The 27987-nt window shown below is 42.9% G+C and overlaps 1 protein-coding gene across 1 annotated transcript; it reads left to right on the top strand.

Moving 5' to 3' along the window:
* The first annotated feature begins 2243 nt into the window (after nt 1–2243).
* On the top strand, nt 2244–5820 carry LOC122322897 (extracellular calcium-sensing receptor-like). The gene is made up of 6 exons (XM_043216496.1): nt 2244–2449; nt 2618–2903; nt 3019–3771; nt 3915–4142; nt 4617–4740; nt 4907–5820. Exons 1-6 carry the CDS (start codon nt 2244–2246, stop codon nt 5818–5820), a joined length of 2511 nt encoding a protein of 836 aa, XP_043072431.1.
* The last annotated feature ends 22167 nt before the right edge of the window (nt 5821–27987 follow it).

The following is a 27987-nucleotide window of genomic DNA, read 5'->3' as shown; positions in this document are numbered from 1 at the left end:
AAGGACTAATGTGTTCTGCAGCAGAGTTTCAATTTCCAGTTTAGAAGAGATTCTTGTGAGCCAGCTAAATCATAATTTTTCTAAAAAGGCCTGTTATGAGAAGCATGAGCATTCAGTTGAGGACAGGATATTTCTCAAACTTGCTACAGATTTTGTTATGAAACATGATGGCCACTATCAACTTTGACTTCCATTCCATCAAGAAAATTGTCTGATTGCCTAATAACAGAAGGGCAGCTGAACAGCAAGCTAATACCCTCATGAAGAGATTCCAAGAGATAATGTTTTTGCAGATTTTAAAGAATTCATGAGTGGAGAAAGGGCATGCTGAAAAGGTACCAGTAGATAGGCCATCAGGAACATTCAGAAAAGTGTGGTATAATACCCCATCATGGTGTGTACCATAAAAGAAAGAAGAAAATTAGAGTTGTATTTGATTGTGGGTCTTCGTTTCAAGACACATCTTTAATCCAAGAGCTTTTTCAGGGTTGGTGAAATTATTTGGTGCTGTCTCTTCAAATAGTTGTGTTAATTATACACTCAAGAAAACAGCACAATATGACAATGTTCTTAATACAATTTGAAGGAATTTCTACGTTGATGATTCCGTGTTGATGTTCCTTTCAAAGGAGCACCGAATCAGACTCCTTCTGTAAGATTGGGCAAGGCCAGAGTTGCCACTGCTTAGGTTGACAGAATGCTCAAAAGAGAGATTGAAATTCCATTTTCTGTTTTCTGGACGGATTTTTTTTAATCCTGCACATTCCACATCACATGGCCTTTTCATTTCTTGGTTCAGACAGATGGTGAAATGGTCCAGAATTTCTATAGAACTATAAGTTAAGAACTATAAGTTAATTGTCTTCCAGTTATTCTCTTCCATCTTAAAACAGCTGCATATCTAGTGATATTTCATGCATTCGTCTATATAAGGAACTTCCTGGGTCTCATTTGTGAAACAGACATTACATACACAAGTATATAAGTGTTAGAGTTAGCGTTAATTAAACTACTATTTTAATCTTACTTGAGTCATATTATTTTTTCAGTACTTTTACTTTTACTTGTAAGTAAATTATTCCTTAACTCATTCCCCACCATTGATGAGATATCTTGTCAATTAGGAGACAAAGGTGATTGTTTACGACAATCATGCTCGCTTGTTTGTAGTATCAATGAGCGAAAAAGCAGAGAGCATGTTACCGTGTGTCCATTTTTAGTATGTACATACGTGACCCTTATGCTACCCCATGGACATATGGGAAGTGTAGTCATACCCTATCCTGTTACATTTTACTCAAGTACAATTTCTTAGTACTCTTTCCACCACTGACCATTATAAGTCAACAATGCTAATATGACTTGAGTATAAGTATAAGAATAAGAATAAAAGAATAAAAGTATATTTTATTTTACCAAAGAGTACTTTCTAAAGAGCATCTGCTTTTAACAGTACTTAAGTATTTTACTTGTGCTTAATGTAGCCTCAAAGATGCACTAGTCATCAATACCCGTGTGAAATAAAAATCAGTTTACTTGTGAGGGCAGCAATCAAATGTTCATTTTCTAAAAAATGAATTCTCAAAATATGAGAATTTGAGAAAAAATGTGAAAAAACGAAATACCTCAAAATAGCAATACATCAACATGCTACAATGTTCATGAATTTGTTTTTCACTAAAAGATTAAGGAAATGACCCTTTTTTTTCAATAAAATATATATTTTACTTGAATTGTTACATTTAATTGCCTTTTAGATGACTTTGATTCATGTATGCAGCATTTGTGACTAACAAATACCTGCAGCCACAGAAATAAACATGCACAAAAAAGGTGCCATGGAGTAACTATATTACTCATCACAAATGTTGGAGGAAAAAGTGCATATACTTAAATCAAATTATTGAGAAAATGTTGCTAATACATTTGATACACTGGTACTACTGAGTATTGCTACATAGCCAAAAAGATACTTAAGTACAGTAACTAATCAAACTTAATTGAACACTTTACACAACTGGTTTTGAGTCCTACATTTGTAGCATGATTTTTTTGTAGAGCTACCTATGTTTACATTTTAAGAATATTTTGATTCTCCATCTCAATACCACATAAAGTCCTTTGAGTTTTGAGTTTATTGGCTGTGTTCAAAATCATTCATCCAAATTAATTATGTCTATAAAAGTGTAAATACTACATCAGATCATTTGCATTGTCTGCTGCAGTGGAGCTCAGTCTTTAGGATGCATCTCTTTATTTCCATACTTCTGTTTTTCCATCACCTTCCGACAAAGGTAAACACATTTTGCCAAATGATGGGATACCCCAAGTACCCACTGCTTTCCAAGGGTGGAGACATAACTATTGGAGGAATTTTTGCAGTACACAGTAAATTAACATTATCTTCATTCGAGTTTACAGAAAAACCTCAGCCTCTGTCATGCTACAGGTTTGTTATATTGAACATTGTACAGTATGTGTATATATGTGTGCTTTATGTTAATATTATATGTGTATATATATATATATATATATATATATATATATATATATATATATATATATATATATATATATATATATATATATACTCATCTTCTCTTTTTTGCTTTATCAGTGTAAATTTAAGAGATTTCCGGATGGCTCAGATAATGATTTTTGCTATTGAGGAAATTAACAGAAGTGAGAGTTTTCTCCCAAATGTTTCTATTGGCTACCAAATTTATGATAACTGTGGTTCAAGACTGGTTTCTATGAATTCAACCATGGCATTGATGAATGGTCATGGGTTTGCACAAGAGGATACATGCAGTGGATCACTTATTCATGCTATCATAGGAGAATCAGAGTCTTCGGCCACAGTAATTCTGTCCAGAACCACAGGACCTTTTAAAATTCCAGTGGTAAGGAGCAGTAACACCCATTTTTTATACGATTACCATTTCAATGATTTAACTATGTGTTTTGTTCTTTCTTTTCTTTTCTCTCTTCCTCCTTCTCTCTTCCTCTCTCTATAAGATAAGTCAGTCAGCCACATGTGAATGCCTCAGTAATAGGAAAGATTACCCCTCTTTCTTCAGGACTATTGCTAGTGACTACCACCAGAGCAGAGCACTTGCATACATAGTCAAGCACTTTGGCTGGTCTTGGGTCGGCGCTGTGAATACTGACAATGACTATGGAAACTATGGAATGAATATATTCCTCAATACAGCCCAAGAAGAGGGAATTTGTGTTGAGTACTCTGTAAAATTCTACCGAACAGAGACTGAAAAACTTAAAAAAGTGGTAGACATAATAAAACAAGGCACTGCAAAAGTTATTGTTGCATTTCTTACAAGTTTTGAGATGAACAATCTACTTGAGCAGTTAAGTATTCAGAATATTACAGGCCTACAAATGATTGGTGTGGAAGCATGGATAACTGCAAAAAGTTTGATTGCTCCAAAGAGTTTTACATTTTTAGGAGGGTCACTGGGGTTTGCGGTGAGAAAAATCAGCGTTGAAGGGTTTTCAGATTATGTTATAAAAGAGTTCTGGGACACAGCTTTTCCATGCTCACAGACTGAGATGGATTCTTTTCAATACGCAAACTGCAGTGGATATCAGGATCTACTTCCACTGAAAAACTATAATGAAGATTTGCCAGAACAAAGATATGCAAGCAATGTTTATAAAGCAGTTTATGCTGTAGCTCATGCGGTGCACAGTATAATCAAATGCAGAGAACAAAAAAGTTGTGAGAAAGATTTGGAAATACAACCACAGCAGGTAGGTAAGTAGCTAAATGAAAATAAAATAAAAAAGAAATACAGTACTATATGTGCAGGGAGGGAGAGCAAGACGTTATTAAACCTATATGTCTAGAAATGTGTTAAATGATTTCAAGATAATATAAATATATCTTTTGCTAGGTTGTTGAGGCTTTGAAAAAAGTCAATTTTACCGTAAAATTTGGAGACCGTGTATGGTTTGACAGCACTGGTGGCGCAGTAGCCCAGTATGAAATTGTAAACTGGCAGCAGGACAATGATGGCTCAATCCAATTTAAACCAGTAGGATACTATGATGCCTCACTGCCCCCTGACCAGCGCTTTGTACTTAACAGTGAAAACATAATCTGGGCTGGAGGACAGCTGGAGGTAAAAGGGAGTTGTTTGTAAATGGTATCTGTTTATTGTACATGGTTTCTTTTAACTTTTGCAACCAATAAATACATTTTGCAAGTTGGCTTGTAAGAAGCTAATGTGAATCTGTTGGAAATCAAACATTAACAGACAAGTATTAATTTCTACATGTCTGGGATAATATTCATTTCAAATATGGTTTTTAAGCATTTACAAATCTCAATAAAAATGACTACCATTGCAAATTTGATCAGTGAAAATACAGAAATAGTGACAAGTTTGACGGCTTAGTAACATTTTATTGTTTTCCTAAATAGTATTATTATTATTATTATTCTCAATAAGTATTTACAACCAGTTACAAAAGCTCATATTGCACATTTGCAAATGTTATGCTAAAGAGATGCAGTACTTTTTAAATAATATTCACATATATATTTTATTCTTGAGAAGAGATATAAATAACTATATGCAGGCTTTTCCATGTAGAAGCCAAAGTCTGTATGCAGTGAAAACTGTCCTCCAGGCACTAGGAAGGCTGCACAGAAAGGAAGACCTATCTGCTGTTATGACTGTATTCCATGTGCAGAAGGAGAAATCAGTAATGAGACAGGTAAACTTCAGCCCATCTCACACTTCCAAAGAAAACTGATTAGTTGTTCTTTTTGCATTCTGCTTCTACTATTTAGGGCGAAGTTCCTTATTAAACAAGTTAATAAACAATAACTAAAATGTTGTTCTTTTTTGTCTCTAACTATTCATCACAACTTCCTTTCCAGATTCAAATAACTGCAAGCAGTGTCCAGGGGAATATTGGTCTAATGCTGAAAAAAATAAATGTATCTTAAAGGCTGTAGAGTTTCTGTCATTCACAGAAGTTATGGGTATAGTTCTAGTCTTTTTCTCACTGTTTGGAGCAGGATTAACTGTGCTGGTGGCCATCCTGTTTTACAGTAAAAAGGACACCCCCATAGTAAAAGCCAACAACTCAGAACTCAGCTTCCTGCTGCTCTTCTCATTGACTCTGTGTTTCCTTTGTTCCCTTACTTTCATTGGTCGGCCCACTGAGTGGTCCTGTATGTTGCGTCACACAGCGTTTGGAATCACTTTCGTGCTCTGTATCTCCTGTGTTCTGGGGAAAACAATAGTAGTGTTAATGGCCTTCAAGGCTACACTTCCAGGAAGTAATGTTATGAAATGGTTTGGGCCTGCCCAACAACGACTTAGTGTTTTTGTCTTTACACTTATACAGGTTCTTATATGTGTGCTTTGGCTAACAATATGTCCTCCATTTCCCAACAAAAATCTGAAATATTATCAAGAAAAAATCATTCTTGAATGCTGTCTGGGTTCTACTATAGGTTTTTCTGCTGTTCTGGGTTATATTGGCCTTTTGGCTGCCCTGTGTTTCATTCTAGCTTTTCTGGCTCGCACACTGCCTGATAACTTCAATGAAGCTAAATTCATCACATTCAGTATGCTCATATTCTGTGCTGTATGGATCACATTTATACCAGCTTATATCAGTTCTCCTGGAAAATTTACTGTAGCTGTGGAGATATTTGCCATTGTAGCCTCAAGTTTTGGTTTACTTTTATGCATATTTGCACCTAAATGTCATATCATCTTGTTTAAGCCTGAACAAAATACAAAACAACATATGATGGGTAAAGCACCAACTAAATCATTCTGAAAAAATAGTATAACATATCTAGATTTAAAAATTGTAAATGTCATGCAGCTATAAAAGTGGAAAGTCAAAGTGGGAAAATAAATTGTAGAATTTATTTTATTATTAGTCATTTTTAAATATGCATCTTTTTTGCATAAACATGTGCATGGCTAAATTATTTATAATAAACACTGAAACTTTTCATAAAAAATAATAATTGTCAATTTTGATTTTCTATTTGGATAAAGTGTTAAAACAAGGACTTGACTCCCTTTTGAAAAAGAGTGGATGTGTAATCATTAGCCACTGACCATAATGGCTTCTGCATATACTGAATTGCTTCTTTGGTCTCTCCACTCTTCACCAATAAGGTTGGTGGACATTCTGCTGCAGTATGCAATATCCAGGTGGGTGCTGCACATTTGCGGTGGTTGAGGAGCTCCCACCTAATGATGTAACAAGTGCTTTGAATGAAGCAGAAAATGTAGTATAAATTGTTATTATCTCCTTATACACACACACACACACACACACACACACATCCATCCATTTTCTTTCATTTATCTGGGGCCGGATCGCAGGGGCAGCAATCTAAGTATGGATGTCCAGCCTTCCCTCTCCCCAGACACTTCCTCCAGCTCTTCCAGGGGAACAGCAGCAGGTCTACTCTGAGCTCCTCACCTTATCTCTAAGGGAGCGCACAGCCACCCTACAGAGGAAAGTCTTTTTGGCCGCTTGTATCCGGAATCTCATCCTTTCGGTCATGACCCAAAGCTCATGATCATATGTGTGAGTAGGAACGTAGATCAACTGATAAATAAAGAGCTTCACCTTGCAGATCAGCTCCTTCTTCACCACGATGGACCACAACAATGACTGCATTACTGCACAAACTACACCGACCTCTTGTTGATCTCTTGGTCTATCCTTCCCTCTGCTTGTGAAAAAGTCCCCTAAATACTTAAACTTGGAGAGTATATATATATATATATATATATATATATATATATATATATATATATATATATATATATATATATATATATATATACAATTTACATTTATGTAATGAATCTCAACAATGAGCATATTTAGATAAACAGGCCAACTTTGAATTTAACGGAAAAACTAATTTCTAAAAAGACAATAAATATATAAAAGAAAATAGAATACTATAGCTATAGCTGAACGAAATCAGTGCAATGATTTAATTAGTCTTATGAAAGAAAATTAAAAATAACAAATTCACTGACAAAAGTTTATATTTTGTTTTCAATTTGATTACACATTTCAAGCTACATTTTTATAATATATTCATTATGATAATGAACATGCAAGTGAATCCAAGTGAATTCACTGGCGGACTTGTCATGTCAGAAAACCCTATTTTACTCCTAAGTTTAAGCAAAGTACTCTCAATATTTGATTTCATAAAAAAAAATAATAAACAGACAATTCCTTTCAAAAACTGTGAGGGTTATGATACCCTCAATTTTGGTCTAAAAGTGTGTGCAGCCCATGTTAGCTGAAAATTGTGGCCAATTTTACTGTACTGTTACCCAGCAATTTGTGCCTAAAATTACCCTTTTCACAAAAGTCTAATTTTGTTTTATAAATGAAACCTTTTCATTTGAAAGAACATGTTATTGTTCATAAACCTGTGCTTTGTTGCTAAGCTTACACTGTAAAACTTTACTGTAAATTTACATTGTCTCGTTTTCTAACAGTATTATACTGTATTTTTATAAAACAAAAAAGTTATGTATATTTTGTGTTCGATTCTGCTTGAAACGCTGGTTCAAGCTTAATAAATAACAAATAATACAAAGTGATTCACAAAAAATCTCTTTCAATGGCACATACAAAAGGTAATGTTACAAAGACACTGACGTCGTTTCAGCATAAGTAATCTGATAAAGGAAGATCCAGTGTTAACTAAGTGATTTGTTGTCCAATTTTTAACAAAAATGCTATGCTGTCAGTTCTGTGATCGTTCTTTTGAATCAGCGTTAACATTTTGTCAGCACATGAAAATCCACAGTCATGTCCCTAATACTGATTTCAAATGTGGTGTTCCTGATGTAAAATGTACACTATTTTCAAGGCATATATATATTTAGGGATCACAAAAAGAAGGCCAAGAATTTGTTGAGCAGTTAGCAGTTATAAGAATCAATCAATCAATCAATCATTTTTATTTTTTAACAACACAGGTTGCATCAAAGCACTGTACAGTATAATGTAGAAGAGTACAAGGGATGTATAATGACGAGAGTGACCAATTTCTTATTAAATGCAGAGAATAAGAATAAGAATAATCCCGTGCAACACTTTATATATATTTAAATAATATATTTATTAATTATATATATAAATAATATATTTATCATATATTTAAAGTGTAAGCGTTGTGCATATGGGCATTTTCCAGTTTTCAAAGTGATCTTCCTTATCCTTTTGTTAGTTGGGACTTTGTGCAGAGCAGGGCACAGGTGTACCATTATGATGTCGTTTGGCAAAGGGAGTGTAATTGGCAGCGTAATGGCGCACACTTGCCCTGCTTACTCCAAAATAATCCCTAACAAGATAAGGATGATCACTTTGATTTGGACTGTTCAGTACGTGATACATGAATCATTACACCTCTAGTTCTGGGGAATATAAAAGGTTTAGTGAAAAACATTTGTTAATGAATTTAATAAAACAACAGAGCTTTACATGTGAAGTTTTTATCAGTCTTGATTTCTCATGAATTGTCTGCTTTTCCTGGATGAATCGAAGAGAACTGCGTTGCTAATAAAGTGTGGAGACTGGTAGGTCAATAGCCAAAGTCATTATTTGATTAAGTTAAATACATTTAATGAAATTTGTCACGTCTTTGGACTTTTTGTTGTTGTTTTTGTCTTGTGCCACGTGTTCCGTGTGAACTACTTTTGTTAATATTGTCATTGTCTTCACCTGTGTCAAGTTAATTTAGTGATTTCCCGTTTGTATTTAAGTTCTAATTTGATCCTGTGTATTCGTCTTTATTATGCGTGTGGTTTTTGTCCTGCCTGCCTGCCTGTAAAGATATTGTTTATTTCATCTTGGAGAAGATTAAAGTGTTTTCGTTTACCTGATGCTTGTTGCATGTTGCATCACTTGACCCATTACAGTTTGCGTATCGTCCAAACCGCTCTACGGACGATGCTATCACCACAACCCTCCATCTCGCCCTCTCACATCTGGACTCAAAGGGAAACTACGTCCGAATGCTGTTCATTGACTTCAGCTAAGCATTCAACACCATCATCCCTTAGCAACTTATAGAGAAGCTAAGCCTGCTGGGCCTGAACACCTCTCTCTGCAACTGGATCCTGGACTTTCTGACAGGCAGACCTCAGTCAGTCCGGATCGGGAACAGCATCTCCAGCACCACCACACTGAACACTGGAGCTCCTCAGGGCTGTGTGCTCAGTCCACTGCTGTTCACTTTGCTGACTCATGACTGTGCAGCGATGCACAGCTCCAATCACATCATCAAGTTCGCTGATGACACAACCGTGGTGGGTCTCATCAGCAAGAACGACGAGTCAGCATACAGAGATGAAGTGCAGCAGCTCACAACTTGGTGTAGAGCCAACAATCTATCTCTGAACGTCAACAAGACAAAGGAGATAATTGTTGACTTCAAGCGAGCAAAGAGTGACCATTCTCCGCTGTCCATCGATGGGTCCAAGGTGGAGACCGTCAAGAGCACCAAATTCCTTGGTGTTCATCTGGCGGATAACTTCACCTGGTCACTCAACACCAGCTCCATCACCAAGAAAGCCCAGCAGCGCCTCTACTTCTTGAGGAGGCTGAGGAAAGCTCATCTCCCTCCTCCCATCCTGACTATGTTCTATAGGGGGACCATTGAGAGCGTCCTGTGCAGTTGCATCACTCCCTGGTTTGGGAATTGCACCGTATCGGATTGCAAGACCCTCCAAAGGATAGTGAGGACAGCTGAAAAGATCATTGGCGTCTCTTTGCCCTCTATCACGGACATCTACACCACACGCTGCATCCGCAAAGCCCACAATATAGTACAGGACCCCACACATCCCTCACACACATTATTCACCCTCCTTCCATCTGGAAAGAGGTACCGGAGCAGTCGGGCCCTCACAACCAGACTGCTGAACAGTTTTTTCCCACAAGCCATCAGACTCCTCAATAACCACACCTGAATGGCCTTCCTGTCCCATAAGCATTCTTGCACGTCATTTTTATTGTTGTGCACCTCATATTTATTGTTGTTTGTATTTTGTGTTTTTGCACTAATTATGTTTTTGCCTTGCACTAATTTTGTCTTTGCACTGTTTGCACTAGTTTGCACACTGAGTTTGCACTCTACTCCCCTGCTGTTTGCACTAGTTCGCACACTTTGCACTTTATGTGGCTAAGACACTGTCTTAGCTCAATATGTGAAGTTCTTTTGTATTGTGTTGTAAGTGTGACTCCATGTAGCACCAGGTCCTAGAGAAACGTTGTCTCATTTCACTATGTACTGCACAGCTATATGTAGTTGAAATGACAATAAAAGCCACTTGACTTGATGCTCTCATGCTAACCACCACGTGACAGAAGAACCGACCGTACAAAAGTACTAGTATATAGCGGCGTTTATTCCCTTTTATTTTTGTCATGGATTCCCCTATAACGACTCAACTTCTCTCATCCTCCTGCTGGAGCAGGAGGCTCTCTCTCTCTCTCTCTCTCTCTCTCTCTCTCTCTCTCGAGGGTTATATGGAGGACTTCCTCGCCCTCGTGAGCGACTCGCGCTACCTGGACAGCTTCCTGTGCTCACTTTACTTCCGAGGACTAAACACCAACACAGGAGCAAAGCTGTCCGGGGACGGCCCTCGAAAGAGCATCGCCGCTTACATCGAGTGGGTGCTGGTGTACAACGATGTGAGGCCTGGATGAACAGATACGAACCATAAAATGAGGAATCGCTCTAAAACCAGGTCGTAAAACCGCGCATCCTCCGCACCCCGGACCATAAAGGCAATCAAGATGGTCTGCAGAGCGATGCAGAGTGCCGCAAAGTCTGCCAAATGTTTTCAAGAGACTGTCGCTGCAGTGAGCTTGGCCAATCCGTGCATACCCATGTCAAGATTGGGATGATTGAAACCGCAACATCTGGTCGACAGCCCGATAACCCGTTCTGTGCACTGACCTGGGACCAGTTCCACCAAGCCACCAAGTCAAAAGGTGATGAAACTCCCGCTGTGAATCAACGTGTGTTCAGGACAACCTTACACTTTCAACCCCAGGGAGGTTTGCTCTGTCCCAACACACATTCCTTAAAAAGCACGCCTTTTCCTTTTCGCTACAACAAAGGAACTGCCAGGACACACGTAAAACTACTAAATGAACAATCCAAATGCTTTCATTTCCAACAAATATAGGTTCAGTTGCAAATGACTGTTTAATAAATGTTTTGGGATGTATGTAGAAACCGCTGTGTAATCTTCAAATAATCTGCTAACAGATAGCGTTCCATAAGTGCTAGATAATGCATGTTTGATGTCAAGTTAAAAATAAAATAAGATTTTATAATTAGATTTTATAAGATAAAATATGCATGAAACCGGAGTCGAAAGCAGGCATGGACATGCCCCTTCGACCTCGGGATTGGACAACTGCGCAGGGCACGGCCCAAAACTTGCACGTCAAAATGCAGGAACAGAGCTCTCTGAGTCGAGAAAGTTTTCGGAACCACCAGGAGTCGCAGGGGAATTCGGGTCGCTGCAGGAATTGCCAAGAAACAGAGAAACTTTGGAACTTGGAGAAGTTAGAAGACTCTGGACGAGAACGACCCGATACCCTTGACTCCGGTCCACTCCGTTACATCACTCCACGGACACTCACTTACTTTTCTGTAACCAACTCGGTTCATCCAGCGAACCACCAATCTAGAGAGACTACATTGAGCGGCCGGGAAAGCCAACGCGTCATCCCACGAGCCTGACCAATCAGCAAGCCGGGATTTCCCCAGACAAGCCGAGTGGTAAAACTACCTTTTCATCTCTTTACTGAATTGGCGCAGACACATATAAGCAAAGCTAAACCTAACTTTGCTTTGTTGGTGCTCTTAGTGCGATCTCAGAACTAGCTAACAGACTTTGGACAGACAATTATCCATTTTCCCTTCCAACCCGTGAATGTGTGTATGAATGTATGTGTATGTGTGTGTGTGTGTATGTTTAGTCTTCTCAGTGTAGTCTTGTCAATTAGTAGGTACTGTTTAATAAATTTTGTTTCATTATTACGAATTCTTGTTTGTGTGTTATGTGACTGGAAAGTTAAACTCATGCCCAGATCCATTGCTACCTGCTCGAGGTAAAGCTTAAACCAGATAAATGAGTGAAGTCCAAATGATTTATTTTGCTGATCACAGAGTAAATTCATATTGGTAACATACATTTAAATTGCCCTAAAACGCTGGACGTATTAGGTGATTTAAAGGTACATTGGAATTGCATACTAACGTGAATCTTTTAAGATTCAATTCCCCAAACTTGAATTAAGAGCTAATTCAAGTGATAATTCATAATTATCATAATTAATAAAAGGGTATAATACTACAACGACTAAGCCTGAGCCGCCCGATGGCACAGTTGTGAGGGTTTGCACGACCACGGAACCATCGCCGAAGAGAGCGACAGAGCCGTGGAGCGCCACCGGACCCAAGCCGACTGCAACAAACCAGGTGCGTGAGCCGGCAACAGAGCTCGCCATGGAGGAGACAGCCGTGTGCAATGAGAGCGCGGAGTGCAGCCCCTGCGCTCATCCTCAGCTCACCATCTGGTGCTCGCCACGGGTCTGCCGGTCTCCATCGCCGTCGTGGGTGGAGAATCCCTTGCCTCACCATCCCACCTCCGAGTCCCGGACTCCACCTCGGCTCGTAGACCCGTCGGCTTCCCCAGGCTTCCACCAGTTTCACCAGGCTCCATCGTCCCTCCGGCTCCGCCTTGGTCCGTCGCCACAGGATTCCACTCCTCCGGCTTCGCCTCATCCCTCCATGCCTCCAGCTTCGCCTCGTCCATCCATCCCTCCAGCTCTGTTAGGCTCCTCCTTCTCTCCAGCTCCTCCTCAGTCCTCTATCGCTCTGGCACTGCGTCCTTCTCGTCCTCCGTCTCAGCATCGGTCGCCGAAGCCTGCGGCATCGCCTAGTTCCTCCAGCGCCTCGGCGTCACCCTGGCTGTTCGGCTCTCCACCTCCACCTCAGTCTCCTCCACCACCTGCTCCGGCGCCGTTGGTCGGCCCCATGGAGTCGATGGCCGCTCCTCCTCCATGGCTCCTCCCTCCGTCGGCGCCACCATGGATCCTCATGGCTGGGCTCTGGATCTCCTCCTGCTCTGGACTCCTCCTGTCTCCTCCCTGGCTCCTTCCTCCGTCTGCACCTCCCTGGACTTCTTCTGCTTACCCCCTCCTGGGGTCCAGTCCTCCACCAGAACCTCCTCCCGAGCTCCTGTTTTTTATTTTGTTTTTACAGTGCGAGGACGTACCTTCTGGGAGGGGCGATATGTCATGTCTTTGGACTTTTTGTTCTTGTTTTTGTCTTGTGCCAGGTGTTCCGTGTGACCTACTTTCGTTAATATTGTCATTGTCTTTACCTGTGTCAAGTTAATTTAGTGATTTCCCATTCGTATTTAAGTTCTAGTTTGATCCTGTCTATTCGTCTTTATTATGTGTGTGGTTTTTGTTTGCCGACCTGTCTGACTGTAAAGATATTGTTTATTTCATCTCAGGAACATTAAAGTGTTTTCGTTTACCTTATGCTAACCACCTCGTGACAAAATTAAATATTGTATTACATTACATTTTCAGTTAGGTTTTTTTTACAACTCCTATCATATACAACCAGAAAATTAGGAATATCTGTCAAGTGGAATTATCAATGATACTTCAATGCAAATCTTTTTCCTGTTGTAACTAACTTTAGCTCTGCCTCCAGACTATTTCATTAATTAGGAAATTGCTTGTTATAAATGTATTAGAAATTTAATATTACAGTATCTCTTTTAATTCTCAGTATCAGTTTTAATAGTTGAGCAGATATATGTATGGTCCACTAAATAAATATCACATAGAGCCCACAGTCCCTCTTTTAATTAATAATAATAATAATAATAATTATTATTATTATTATTACTATTAATTTTCAGGTCTTCACTAAGCAGCCAACAGTGGATGTTGAGCACAGAAGGTTAGGGGGTCATGTGTGAAGGAGCACAGCCCAACTTTGTCTCTGGCCTTGCAGCACTGTTTGCATCATTCTACAATTTCAACCTCTAGTATCAAGAAGAAGCAGCTTGCACCTTGAGTTTGCTCAGAGGTTAGACATTATCATATTTTACATTCATATACACTATAATGCCCAAAGGATTGGGTCACCCCCTTTTGATGAACAGATATGACTACTTTGGTAATTTCCATGAGTGCAAACGTTAATATTTATGAATAGAATGAAATTCTAGGAAATTGTATGACAGAACCCTTTTCCATTCTAACATGACAATGTCTCTGTGTATAAGCAAAATACAATTATTAATTCAATCATTGTGGAGGAACTTGACTTGTCTGCAAAGAGCAAAGAGTCATGTCAGCTGGACACCTGGTGTGACTTGAAATACAGACCCTGAGCCAAAAACTCATCACCAAACACAGAAAACTTGTATATACACTATATGGACAAAAGAACTGCTGAACTGGGACACCCCCTTCCTTAGAACAGAAAAAAGGCTCTTCCAAAACAGCGGCAACAAAAATGGAAACATAATTAGTGTTTACTAATTGTATTATCATTTCTGCTGTAACAGCTTTGGAAGTGTCTAAAATAACTGCCCCCATATGTACAAGTCATTGGTGTTTGTTGATGAGTTTTTATCTCAAGGACTGCATTTAGAGTCAAACCAAAGGTGTCTAGTTGGCATTGTGACTGTCTGACTCATTGACTCATTATGCTCTCTGCAGACCAGTCAGGTTCATCCACACTGACACAATCAGTCATTTCTTTTTTAACCTTGCCTCATACACAAAGACATTGTCATGTTACAATAGAAAAGGGTCCTGTCCAAACAATTACTATAAAATTAGATAGTGCACACAATTCCCTAGAATATCGCTATATGCATAAATATTAAGGTTTGCACTTATGGAAATGATTAAAGTAGTCAGAGTAGTCACCCATTACTTACAATATAGTTTATGTTAGAGTGAATGGTCTCACTAACCTTGTATTGACAGTATTTATAAAGAACTTCACAAATAATTTATTCACTTGATTGTAGGCCTAAAAGATATGTATTGAAGTTTCATATAATGTAGTCATGTAAGCACATTGCGTTTACACAAGTGTTGCAATTAAATAAACATATTAAAGTGTATTAAAGGTTTGGACTGGACACAGGATAATCTTTGTTTGAAGTGCAATGTGTATTGATACTGCATTTCTATTGATACTGTGATCTAACCTTATTGGGGGGTGACAAATAAACAATATTGTTAATAAATTATGTGATAAATATAAAACAAAGATGTATCTGGCATAAATAATGGTAAAATGTTGTTAAATATGACACATTTGGTTGGTTTTCAAATAATATGTTTTTTTGTATTATTCATCATCAAACCATCCTTGTTGTCCAGTCCTAATTGATCTATGTAATCATCCCGAGATTGCATTTAAGGGAAAAATCCAATTTAACAAAATGTGTTTTTTAGACGTTTTCTTGATATATGTCACAAACACACCGCGCCAAGATCACCGTCTCCCACGCCAATCACCCGCTCATCATCACCTGAATTCTAACCACCTGTTCACCACACCTGTCAGTAATCAACTCACTCCCATATATACACCGGAAGCCCAGTCGTTCTTCGGCTGGGATTGAAGTTACGACCTCACGCTTCTGTCTGCACGTTCGCTAGCTACCCTCCTGCAGAATACCCCTTCTGACTAGGACTTCCCACACTTGAGTATTTCCTGTTGTGTTTACGTTGTTTTGAGCAAATGTTTGCTCGGCGTTTCGCCGCTCCTAAGTTTATTAAAAAGTTCAAGTATTCTCCTGTCTGCCTGCCTCGTCTCTCCTCAAACCGTGACAGAATACCAGCCCCGAATTAAAGACGAAATGGAGGAAAAGCGCTGCGCGAACCTACCAGCTCGCCGAATCCACTGCACGAGTTCGCCGCAGCTATCCACGCGGCTTTTTCCTGACCCACTGCAGCTCCTACATGTCCCATCGCTCGACCGTCACCATACCTGAAACCTGTAACGGCTTTGTGCTCCAATGTTCTCTATATTTGGAGTCACAGGCTCACCAATTCGCCTCCGAAGCAGCGAAAGTGACCTTCATAATCGCGCTGTTACAAGGACGAGCGCTGCAGTGGGCGGAAGCCCTCCATTCAGCCGGAAACCCCGTCGTCAACTCGGCTACTGTCTTCTTGAATCATTTAAAAGAGGTATTTGGACCCATTACTTCACTTCTGTCCATACATGATGAACTGCTTAACCTCCGGCAGGCAGACGCAGGAATTCACGACTACGCCATCCAATTCCGAACTCTGGCGGTAGCTAGTGGCTGGAACGAGCCGGCGCTGCTCGCCGCATTCCGCCGGGGATTACAGCCGAAGCTTCGCCAACAAATGGCGATTTATTACGACACGGTGGGACTAGAAACCTTTATTAACAAGACGATCCGCATTTCTCAACACCTCAACGCCTGTATTGAGTCACGTCTACCGCCAGAGCTACCTATGTCACCATCCGACGAACCCATGATCACAGACACCTATCATCTCACTCCCTCCGAACGCACCCGCCGACTTGCTGCCAACCTGTGCCTGTACTGTGGACAACCGAATCACCGCCTCAACACCTGCCCTGTCCGGCCCCCACGCCCGGCGGTGAGTACGATTCGCTTCACTCCCCAAGTTACCAACCTACCACATATTTTTGGTCAACTGATCCATGCCAACCGCCTCTTCCCAGTGTATATCCTCGTGGACTCCGGCGCTGCCAGAAACTTCATCTCCTCAAAGACCCTCCACAGATACCAGATCCCCTCTCACTCAAATGACACTACCTACAGCATCAGCACCATCCAGGGAACCCCGCTGGGCCGGGGCCGCGTACACCGCACCACACCACCTCTCACCCTTCAGATCGGTCAGCTTCATCTGGAGGAACTCCAACTCCTCGTCCTAGAGGACGCCGTGGTGGATGTCGTGCTCGGGAGACCCTGGTTGGAGCAACACCAGCCTGACATCCTCTGGAAAACCGGTGAAATCCTAAAATGGAGTGTTTCCTGTTTCCAAAACTGTTTGAGGAATCTACCCCTGCCTGTTTGTAATTTTCCTTCCATACCTGTAGGATCCACTTCAGTGGAAAGTCCAGAGCCCGAGCACGACACACCAATTCCCGAACCGTACCAGGATTTCCAGGATGTGTTCAGCAAGTCGGTGGCTACTCACCTTCCTCCACACCGGCCATGGGATTGCGCCATCGACCTACTGCCAGGTGCCAATCTTCCCAAAGGTCATGTATACCACCCGGTTCGGTTCGGAGAGGGCGGCGATGGAGGAGTACGTGGAGGAGGCCCTCCAACAAGGTTTCATTCGTCCATCTACCCCGCCAGCCGCATCCAGCTTCTTCTTCGTGGCCAAGAAAGATGGTGGCCTCCGACCCTGCATCGACTACCGAGCCCTCAACTCCCAAACCGTCAAATTTGCCTATCCACTTCCTCTCATTCCTGCCGCTTTGGAGAACCTTTGTGGAGCCACCGTCTTCACAAAAATCGACCTCCGAAGCGCCTACAATCTTATTCGTACCCGCAGGGGTGACGAATGGAAAACAGCGTTCATCACTCCCACCGGACACTACGAATATCTTGTCATGCCGTATGGCCTCGCCAACAGTCCCTCAGTGTTCCAGGATTTCATGAATGAGATCTTCCGAGACATGCTAAACCGATTCCTCATCATCTATATTGACAACATCCTCATTTACTCCCCTGATCGACCAACTCATCGCCTACACGTACGTCAAGTCCTAACCCGCCTGAGATACCACCACCTCTACCTCAAACTGGAGAAATACACTAATCCTGTTCTTCCTCCCTCCACAGACCCGGAACCACCCCCGCCTCCCGAGATCGAGGCCACGAGACCATCTACCGGGTACAGGAAATCCTTGGCTCTCTGCGGCCAGGGCGGCGCCTCCAGTACCTAATTGACTGGGAGAATTTTGGCCCAGAGGAACGGTCATGGGTAAACCGCAATGACATCTTGGACCCAACACTCCTCCGAGACTTTCACCAGGCCCATCCGGAATGCCCAGCTCCACGTCCCCGTGGCCGTCCCCGTCGCCGTTCGAGGGGGGGTAGTGTCACAAACACACCCGCCAGATCACCGTCTCCCACGCCAATCACCCGCTCATCATCACCTGAATTCTAACCACCTGTTCACCACACCTGTCAGTAATCAACTCACTCCCATATATACACTGGAAGCCCAGTCGTTCTTCAGCTGGGATTGAAGTTACGACCTCACGCTTCCGTCTGCACGTTCGCTAGCTACACTCCTGCGGAATACCCCTTCTGACTAGGACTTCCCACACTTGAGTATTTCCTGTTGTGTTTACGTTGTTTTGAGCAAATGTTTGCTCGGCGTTTCGCCGCTCCTAAGTTTATTAAAAAGTTCAAGTATTCTCCTGTCTGCCTGCCTCATCTCTCCTCAAACCGTGACAATATAAATCCTGAATGTGGATCAAAGGCCAAAAAAGGGAAAGTAACTTTAAAGAAAACTGGACATGTTTTACAAAAATAGTACAGCACTGTTAACTCACAGGTCTAAATATGTTCACATTGAGCAATTTGCTTGTGTTTTTGCCTAAAAAAAATAAAACATTGTAAAACTCAGAAATTGTTGTATTCTACTTCCTGTTGTGACCAGTAAGCATTTTTTAATGTACTTTATTCAGTTGAAGAGTACAGAATGAAAAACACTAACTACAGTATTCCCTTTAGGGAAAATTACTGTTGTAAGGGTCCCCCTTTTCCTGCAGAACGGAATCCAGAGGCCCTGGTCGAAGGTCAATGCGTGTTCAGTCTTTTTTTGCATTTCGTTAAAAATCACTAATATTTGTTAATCTTTTGTTTCCAATTGTAGAACTGACCGTATACATAATTTTATCTGACTCAATCTTTTGTGATTTTATATTTATTAAAATGTAACTGCTGATCCCTCTAGTTGTGATTAAATTTGGATCATTAATTAACTATAATATTTCCTAGTTTGGCCAGAACAGACTCAAGACACATCTGGGCTAGTCCAGGTCTTAGTCAGAGGCTACCCGTAGATCGCTTACCTTAATGCAGCCATCTCCTCGATAAACTCAAAAGAGTAATTTTTATGCGTTAGTAATAGCATGCTAAGCCATTTTTCGTGGCCAGAAGTCAAGATCTCAAGGCGACTCCATCCATCGATCGTTGATCTGACTCACCCTAGCATGCCAACAATGCGGAAAACCTCAGAAGTTAACCAAGATTAACATTTATTTTGCCAGGCAAGAACAGTTTCCAAATTGGTATAATTGATAAACATTTGCACAACTGATCAGCAGTACAAAAATAACACAAAACAAAATAAAACAAACTTAAAAGGTCAGTATGCCTGGTCTCTAAAAGTACATAGTGTAGTGTATGAAGACACACACCACACTATGGGCCGATCTGGCTACAGAATCGCGCCTTGTTGTGTTTTGTCACTTTCCTTATATACTCAGACTGATACTTCTTAATCTTTTCCATAATATAAGTGATTACTGGGGTGTTGTTTACTCTCTTTTTGAAGTTCTTTTGTTCCTTTGGATATCCCTTCTCAGATCAGTCTTAATGCATGTACAGGTTTTGATTCACCTGCTTACAGTCCTTCCCTGGTCCATTGGGCCAAACTCTGAGTGGTGCCTAAGGGACCATGAGGAGGTGAACTCAGTCCGATGTCTACAGCCAAATTGTTGTCGGAGCAGGCTGCGCTGGTTGAGGGTGTGTGAGGGCAGAGTAGTCACCTGAAAGAACAACATTAAAGCAAGCCCTGTAGAAATTACATCAGCGATATGTACAGTCTCTTTAAATATCGACCGTCTCTGCATTTAATAAGAAATTGGTCACTCTCGTCATTATACATCCCTATCATTGTACTCTTCTACCTTATACTGTACAGTGCTTTGATGCAACCTGTGTTGTTAAAAGCGCTATATAAATAAAAATGATTGATTGAAATGATTGATGTTCTTCCAACTTTGATAATCGCATCGAGATTCTTCATTCCTCACCTACTCTGCTGCTATCTTTTCCCTGTGAATTTGTGTGGTTTCGTCTAATTCTTAGCCCCACGGATTTCTCGGTCTAACAATGAGTATTCCGACTCATTCTACAAATGTGCCTATATGGGGGGCGTGTACACTTTCCCTTCACACTTCTAAAAGGCAAAAAAGAATTGACTTACCACAGCAGCTGAAGAATAGAGAAGAAGCTCAAACCTCTTCTTGGAGCTCGCGCTGAAAAGACCTTCTCCGACAGAAGATCACAGGAGATCACGTCGGGGTCACCAACTGTAACGGTCCCCCTTTTCCTGCAGAACGGAATCCAGAGGCCCTGGTCGAAGGTCAATGCGTGTTCGGTCTTTTCTTTGAGTCTCGTTAAAATTTGAGTCTCGCTAATATTTGTTAATCTTTTGTTTCCAATTGTAGTACTGACCTTATACATAATTTTATCTGACTTCAATCTTTCGTGATTTAGTTATATTTATTAAAATGTAACTGCTGATCCCTCTAGTTGTGATTAAATTTGGATCATCTAGTTGTTTACTCTTTTTGACCCTTCTCAGATCAGTCTTAATGCATATACAGGTTTTGATTCACCTCCTTACACTGTACATAAACTGTACATAGTACTAGACTGTTAATTCTGTTTACAGTAGTAGTTCTGTAAAAACACAGTAAGTGGCTGGCAACCCAATTTCCTTACAATTTATTCCCTACAAGCTTCATGTAACACTCTGCCCTCCCTTCTTCTTCTTCAAAAAAAAAAAGCGATTTTCATTAAAATATATGATGATATACGACCTTATTTAGCTGACTTAACACTGCACCTTTTTTTATGATTGCACTGAGTGAACAGATGTTTTGAAAAGCCCTGATTAAAATATATCTTTCTATATTTACTTTAAAGGAAAGGGAAGAAAACCATTTAGATTTGGCCTTATGTTAATGTAAATACTATACTGTAGTATAGTATAATGTTCTAATTGTCACCAAGCCAGCAGAGGGAGCCTGACCTCTGGGTGATCTCTGCATCCACTCCCTCTGCGTTAACTTCCTGTTCCTGGACTATAAAGACTGCAGCAAGCCACTCTCACCTGCAGGTTGCATTGTTTCGCCTGTCTCATAGTTAGATCGTTCGTGGTTTATAGTTTCTGGTTTTGACCCTGTCTGTTCTCTGATTCTCTGATCGTTTGCCGCCTGACCTGACCTTCTGCCTGTCTCTGGATTTGCGTTATTGCCTGCGCCTCCTATATATCTGTTAGCCCTGTTTGGCGCCTGCCTGTTATGACCATGCCTTTGTTTAATAAAAGCCTGCACATGGATCCGCATACGCCTCAGACCGCTCATTCGTGACAGAATGCAACCTCACACCAGGATCCAGCGGCTTTTCACCGAACCATGGCCAGGTATGCACCTTGCAATGTCTTTGCTAACCCTCAAGCAGGGCACCCGATCACTTGAGGATTATACTCAGGAATTTCTGGACCTGGCTTACTTCTCTGATTTACCGGACTGTTTGCTAATTGAATTTTTCACGAGGAATAAATCAGCCACTCAAAACACAACTTGTTCAAGAGGGTCCACGTGAATCACTTGCACACTTTATTGAGTTTGGTTTAGTGACTGTAGGGTCAGCTCTCACGTTGGGTATTATGGAAGAAGACACTGCATTTATTCCCAAGATGGCCGCCTTCCCGAGCCGCTGCCCAAGATGGCGCGCCTTCCCGAGCCGCTGCCCAAGATGGCCGCCTTCCCGAGCCGCTGCCCAAGATGGCCGCCTTCCCGAGCCGCTGCCCAAGATGGCCGCCTTCCCGAGCCGCTGCCCAAGATGGTCGCCTTCCCGAGCCGCTGCCCAAGATGGTCGCCTTCCCGAGCCGCTGCTCAAGATGGTCGCCGCCTGCCCAGAGCCGCTTCCCAAGATGGTCGCATGCCGCCTGCCCAGAGCCGCTTCCCAAGATGGTCGCCGCCTGCCCAGAGCCGCTTCCCAAGATGGTCGCCGCCTGCCCAGAGCCGCTTCCCAAGATGGTCGCCGCCTGCCCAGCGCCGCTTCCCAAGATGGCTGCCGCCTGCCCAGCGCCGCTTCCCAAGATGGCTGCCGCCTGCCCAGCGCCGCTTCCCAAGATGGCTGCCGCCTGCCCCAGCCGCTTCCAAGATGGCTGCCGCCTGCCCAGAGCCGCTTCCCAAGATGGTGCCGCCTGCCCAGAGCCGCTTCCCAAGATGGTCGCCGCCTGCCCAGAGCCGCTTCCCAAGATGGCTGCCTGCCCAGAGCCGCTTTCCAAGATGGATGCCGCCTGCCCAGAGCCGCTTCCCAAGATGGATGCCGCCTGCCCAGCGCCGCTTCCCAAGATGGATGCCGCCTGCCCAGCGCCGCTTCCCAAGATGGCTGCCGCCTGCCCAGCCGCTTCCCAAGATGGCTGCCGCCTGCCCAGCGCCGCTTCCCAAGATGGCTGCCGCCTGCCCAGCGCCGCTTCCCAAGATGGCTGCCGCCTGCCCAGCGCCGCTTCCCAAGATGGCTGCCGCCTGCCCAGCGCCGCTTCCCAAGATGGCTGCCGCCTGCCCAGCGCCGCTTCCCAAGATGGCTGCCGCCTGCCCAGCGCCGCTTCCCAAGATGGCTGCCGCCTGCCCAGCGCCGCTTCCCAAGATGGCTGCCGCCTGCCCAGCGCCGCTTCCCAAGATGGCTGCCGCCTGCCCAGCGCCGCTTCCCAAGATGGCTGCCGCCTGCCCAGCAAAGCCTCCAGTGCCCGCGCCTCGTGCAAAGCCTCCAGTGCCGGCGCCTGCGTGCAAAGCCTCCAGTGCCGCGCCTTGTGCAAAGCCTCCAGTGCCCGCGCCTGCGTGCAAAGCCTCCAGTGCCGGCGCCTGCGTGCAAAACCTCCAGTGCCGGCGCCTCGTGCAAAGCCTCCAGTGCCCGCGCCTCGTGCAAAGCCTCCAGTGTCCGCGCCTCGTGCAAAAAGCCTCCAGTGCCGGCGCCTCGTGCAAAGCCTCCAGTGCCCGCGCCTCGTGCAAAGCCTCCAGTGCCCGCGCCTGCGTGCAAAGCCTCAAGTTAACCCACCCTCCACCCTTGCTACACGTCAACAATGGATCCCAGCAGCCCCTGCACTCATCCTCCACCTCCACCTGGAGCTCGCCACGGGTCTGCCAGTCTCCATCGCCGCCGTGGGTGAAGGATCCTCGCTTCACCGTCCCGCCTCCGAGTCCCAGACTCCACCTCGGCTTGTAGACCCGCCCGGCTTCCCTTAGGCTCCTAGCTCCCTCCTCTCTACCGTGCTCTGTCATTCCACCAGCTTCACCAGGCTCCATCGTCTCTCCGGCTACGCCTTGGTCGGTCGTCGACCATCCGTCGCCTCAGGATTCCACTCCTCCAGCTTCGCCTCGTCCCTCCATTCCTCCGGCTCTGTCAGGCTCCTCCCTTCCCCGGCCCACCTCAGTCCTCTGTCGCTCTGGCTCCGCGGCGTCCTTCTCATTCCCGTCTCCGCATCAGTCGCCGAAGCCTGCGGTATTGCCTAGGACCTCCAGCGCCGCTGGTTCACCCTGCTCCTCCCACCGTCTCTTCCTCCCTGGTCTCAGTTTGCTGACTCCCTCCCGGAACCCCTCCCAAGCTCACGGTTATGTTTTGTTTTGTGGAGCGCCAGGAGTCGCTCCTAGGAGGGCTATGTCACCAAGCCAGCAGAGGGAGCCTGACCTCTGGGTGATCTGCATCCACTCCTCTGCGTTAACTTCCTGTTCCTGGACTATAAAGACTGCAGCAAGCCACTCACCTGCAGGTTGCATTGTTTCGCCTGTCTCATAGTTAGATCGTTCGTGGTTTATAGTTTCTGGTTTTGACCCTGTCTGTTCTCTGATTCTCTGATCGTTTTGCCGCCTGACCTGACCTTTCTGCCTGTCTATTTCGTTATTGCCCGCCTCCTATATATCTGTTAGCCCTGTTTGGCCGCCTGCCTGTTATGACCATGCCTTTGTTTAATAAAAGCCTGCACATGGATCCATACGCCTCAGACCGCTCATTCGTGACACTAATACTATGTAGTACACTTTAATGTCCTAATATTAAATATAATTTAGACAAATAAATAAAAGGCTCCCATTTCAAAACAAAACTTTTATTATATGACTGAGAAAGAATATAATAGGTTATTATCAGAAGTGCTCCGGTGAGTTCTGCTGGATTGTTTTTTTAAGTAGAAAAGTTGTGGGGTGCAAGGGTGGAATTTAAGAGCATCTTAAAGTGCTTGATGAAGGTTGTTGAATAGTGCATTTTTTCTCCCTGGAGCCGTCAAAGTTAACAGAACCTGCCCAGTTCTGATAAAGGTTGAGATTAATTAACCTTTTAAACAAAAGAACAGTGAAACAATCTGCTCTTGGTTCTCCATCTGGTCCTGTTGAGTCCAAAACAGTTTATCCTTGGTTTCTACTGAAACTTGATTTAGAATACATCTGGAAGGATTACTCCCTGCATCAGAGACCAGTGAACATGATTATTGTGATAAGAATGGCAAGTGTTTTTTTCATTTTCGGCAACCTTTTGTTTTCGGCAATCTCAATTAGATTGATGTCATGACAAAGGACATGATGTGTTAGGAGGGTGAGAAAATGCTGAATAAACTTGATTACTTCAAATTTTCACAATGGACCATCAAAGTTGTGACCATTGGGTTGTTTGTTAATCCTACAGATACTGACCCCACTAATGAATGATCTGGATTGCTTTGTAGGTTGAGAGTCCGGACAGTCAATGGTGTAGTGGCTACAGAATGAACGGCAAAAAGAGCAGACTGAGGAAATGACCACATTTCATTCAGCACATCCTCCCCTGGCATGATCCTACAGCTGCCACTGCTCCGCCGCAGGTTTCGTCTCTGCCTGCTCATCGCCAAGGGCACTCCTCGCAGCAACAACATCCACTCCACCTCATGCTGAGACCCCATCAAGGCCAACAATGCCACTCGTGAATAGTTTGAATGTGTGGATGTCACTACCCAGTCCTAGCTGGCTTATCCTGACGATTCAGCTCAGCTATGGGATTCAATTCACCCAGTGACCTCCCAGGTTCAGTGGCATTTTCAATACTTCTGTGGCAACCCAGAATACTCCTATCTTGTAAGAGGAGATTTGTCCTCCTGGCAAAGGATGCAATTGAGCCGGCCCCTCCAGCCGAAGTGGAGAAAGGGTTTTATAGCCCCTACTTTATTGTACGCAAGAAAGGGGGTGGCCCTTGACCGATCCTGGATCTGCGAGTTCTGAACCGGGCCCTGCGCAAGCTTTTGTTCAGAAGGCTTAAGGCTTATACAACATCAGGATGCTCCTGAGGCATAAGGCTTCCACAGTTGTAGTCACGCTGCTTGGTTTGCTTCATATGAAACATGCAAGCAGAGGTTGGCCCACTGGATAGTGAATGCCATCACCTTGGCGTACCAGGGGTACCTTGCCCCCTAGGGTAAGAGCTTACTCCAACCGAAGTGTTGCCTCCTCCTTTGCGTTGGTGCATGGTGCGTCTCTGGGTCTCGGGATGGAACTGGACTCAAACAAATAGCATGCCTTATGCAGGATTGTGCTCTTTGTTGAATCACATTAATATGTTTAAGAGCAGGACAGCGGACCCACTGAATAATTTTTAGAGGCTCCTGGGGCATATGGCAGCTGCAGCGGCAGTCACATTGTTGAGACTCCTTCATATGAGACCACTTCAACACTGGCTTCCTGGCTGAGTCCCAAGATATGCATGGAAACACGGTACTGACCAGGTCCAAGTGACACCAGCCTGCCTCTGGAACAGGTCTCCAGGCATGCTGTGATCTACACAGATTCCTCCACCACCATTTGCTGGGATACGCTAGACAGGCTTGCGGGCCAGCGAGTGCTTCAGACAACACTGTAACCATTGTGTACATCAACCGTCTCAGAGGTTTTGCGCCCCTGTTGCATGTCACAACTCACCCACCACATACTCCTTTGGAAACAGAAGCATCTGAAGTCACTTTGTGCAATTCACATTACAGGCCTGTAAAACCAGGCCTGTCCCAAGTTGCACTCCCAGAAAGTGGTGACTCCAATCCTAGAATGGCTCAGCTGATTTGGAGTCATTTTGGAGAAGCCCAGGTAGACCTGTTGGCCTCTCTAGAAAATGCTCATTGCCAGTTGTTCTTCTGCTGACCCCAGGCCCTTCTCCAGTATGCAAGCTTAGGGAGGATGAGTAGTAGGTCCTGTTAATGGTGCCTTATTGACCCACTCAAATCTGCTTTCCAGAACTCATGCTCCTCGTGATAGCCCTTCCTTGGCCAATTCCTCTGAGGAAGGATTTACTGACTCAGAGGCAGGACACCCTGTGGACACGCTGGACAGGACACTGGAAGGGGCAGCAGTCATGGCACTTTGGTCACCAGCTCAGCATTGCACACTCTACCTTTCTTATACTCACACTGTCTCACACAGTGGCAGTTGCATGCAATCAGCGCATGCCAATGTGCATTGGCTCAATTTAATACACTCAAAGTCCATTAAACTTTAAGTCTCCATTCCCTCCTTTAGGGAATAAGGTTTACATATGTAACCAAGACTTTTCTTTCTAAAATATAGGCTAAATCAACTGCACAGTAAGGTGGTGCTTATGCTGAATGGCAGACTGTATGTACTATTTAAATTGAGCAGTGCAACTTTTTATGTTTCTTTAACTATATTTTTATTTTGGTAATGAACAGGTTGCGCTGTCAAGTTAACAAATATGCTGTATGTGCTTGCGGCACCAGTGTGTGTAGTACTTCTGAAAGAACTATATAAAGATGAATAATGAAAATGAGAAAAAGAGAGAGATCACTACAGTGATGACAGTGCATAATAAAAGCCCATGCCTATATCAAAACCTCAGCGCTTTTCATAATAGAAGAAAATATGATCAACAGGCTATTTAACACTCTCTTATTCTATACAATTCAAATGTTGAAGTGTCCACACTGTGACTCAAAAAACACATATTTTTGTAGAAAAAAGATAAGATACTCAGAATGTACATATAAGCACCAAATTATATGTGACATTTTCATAAGTATTTACCCTTAACAATTAAATAAATTAATTAAATTGACCATACAAGAAACACTGTTCAATCCCCTTATCTGATGTACTTCATTCAATAACGACATATACAAGATTACATGGGATGATGTCATGACATAGGTACGCCAAGCAAAAATAATATATTTAATGAATGCACGTAACATTTTTTGAGCACATATAGGAATTTAAAATCTTAGATTAGATCTTGGACTGGAATCGTAAGTGTTAAAAGAGATGATCGCTTGAGACAGAAGGGGGCAGCACCGTGTAATTGGATTTAAAACTGGACAAGCAGAAGACGAGCAAGAGAAGAGGTTTGAGTGCCTGCATTGGTGTTTGTGACACAGGTACTTTGCATTTGGTTGAGGTGGCTTATAGTGAACATACAGTCCTGTACAGTGCAGTCGGGGAAACGAACAGCGTGAGTCACCACTGGGATTGCTTTCAATCTGGACTGGTTTGAGCGCGGATGTTGGACTCCTTTTTGTAATTGAATGTAATAAAGAACTTGTATTTGAGCTTTTCATCTAGTGTTTTACACTGTTCCACCCTTGACATGGACCTGTTCATTAGTGAGTTCTTGGGGTCTCAGTTCATACCCTAGGTGGCGTAGTCGGTTGAAATCACTATTCAACATTAAATTGACTTAGTGTCATTCTCTACGCTTGGCAAAAAAAAAAAAAAAAAAAAAAAAAAAAAAAAAAAAATAAAAAAAAATATATATATATATATATATATATATATATATATATATATATATATATATATATATATATATATATATATTA

Source organism: Puntigrus tetrazona, chromosome 18 (assembly GCF_018831695.1).
Source record: "Puntigrus tetrazona isolate hp1 chromosome 18, ASM1883169v1, whole genome shotgun sequence".
In the NCBI taxonomy this organism is placed as follows: Eukaryota; Metazoa; Chordata; class Actinopteri; order Cypriniformes; family Cyprinidae; genus Puntigrus; species Puntigrus tetrazona.
The sequence above is the reverse complement of the archived record's forward strand: the minus strand, read 5'-3'. Positions and strand labels throughout refer to the sequence as shown.

Bases quoted from the DNA above. Each gene is read 5' to 3' on its own strand.
- LOC122322897 (XM_043216496.1), top strand. From the start codon at position 2,244: ATGCATCTCTTTATTTCCATACTTCTGTTTTTCCATCACCTTCCGACA. The intron at 2,450-2,617 runs GTTTGTTATATT...TTGCTTTATCAG, and splicing joins CAGCCTCTGTCATGCTACAG to TGTAAATTTAAGAGATTTCC. The intron at 2,904-3,018 runs GTAAGGAGCAGT...TCTCTCTATAAG, and splicing joins GACCTTTTAAAATTCCAGTG to ATAAGTCAGTCAGCCACATG.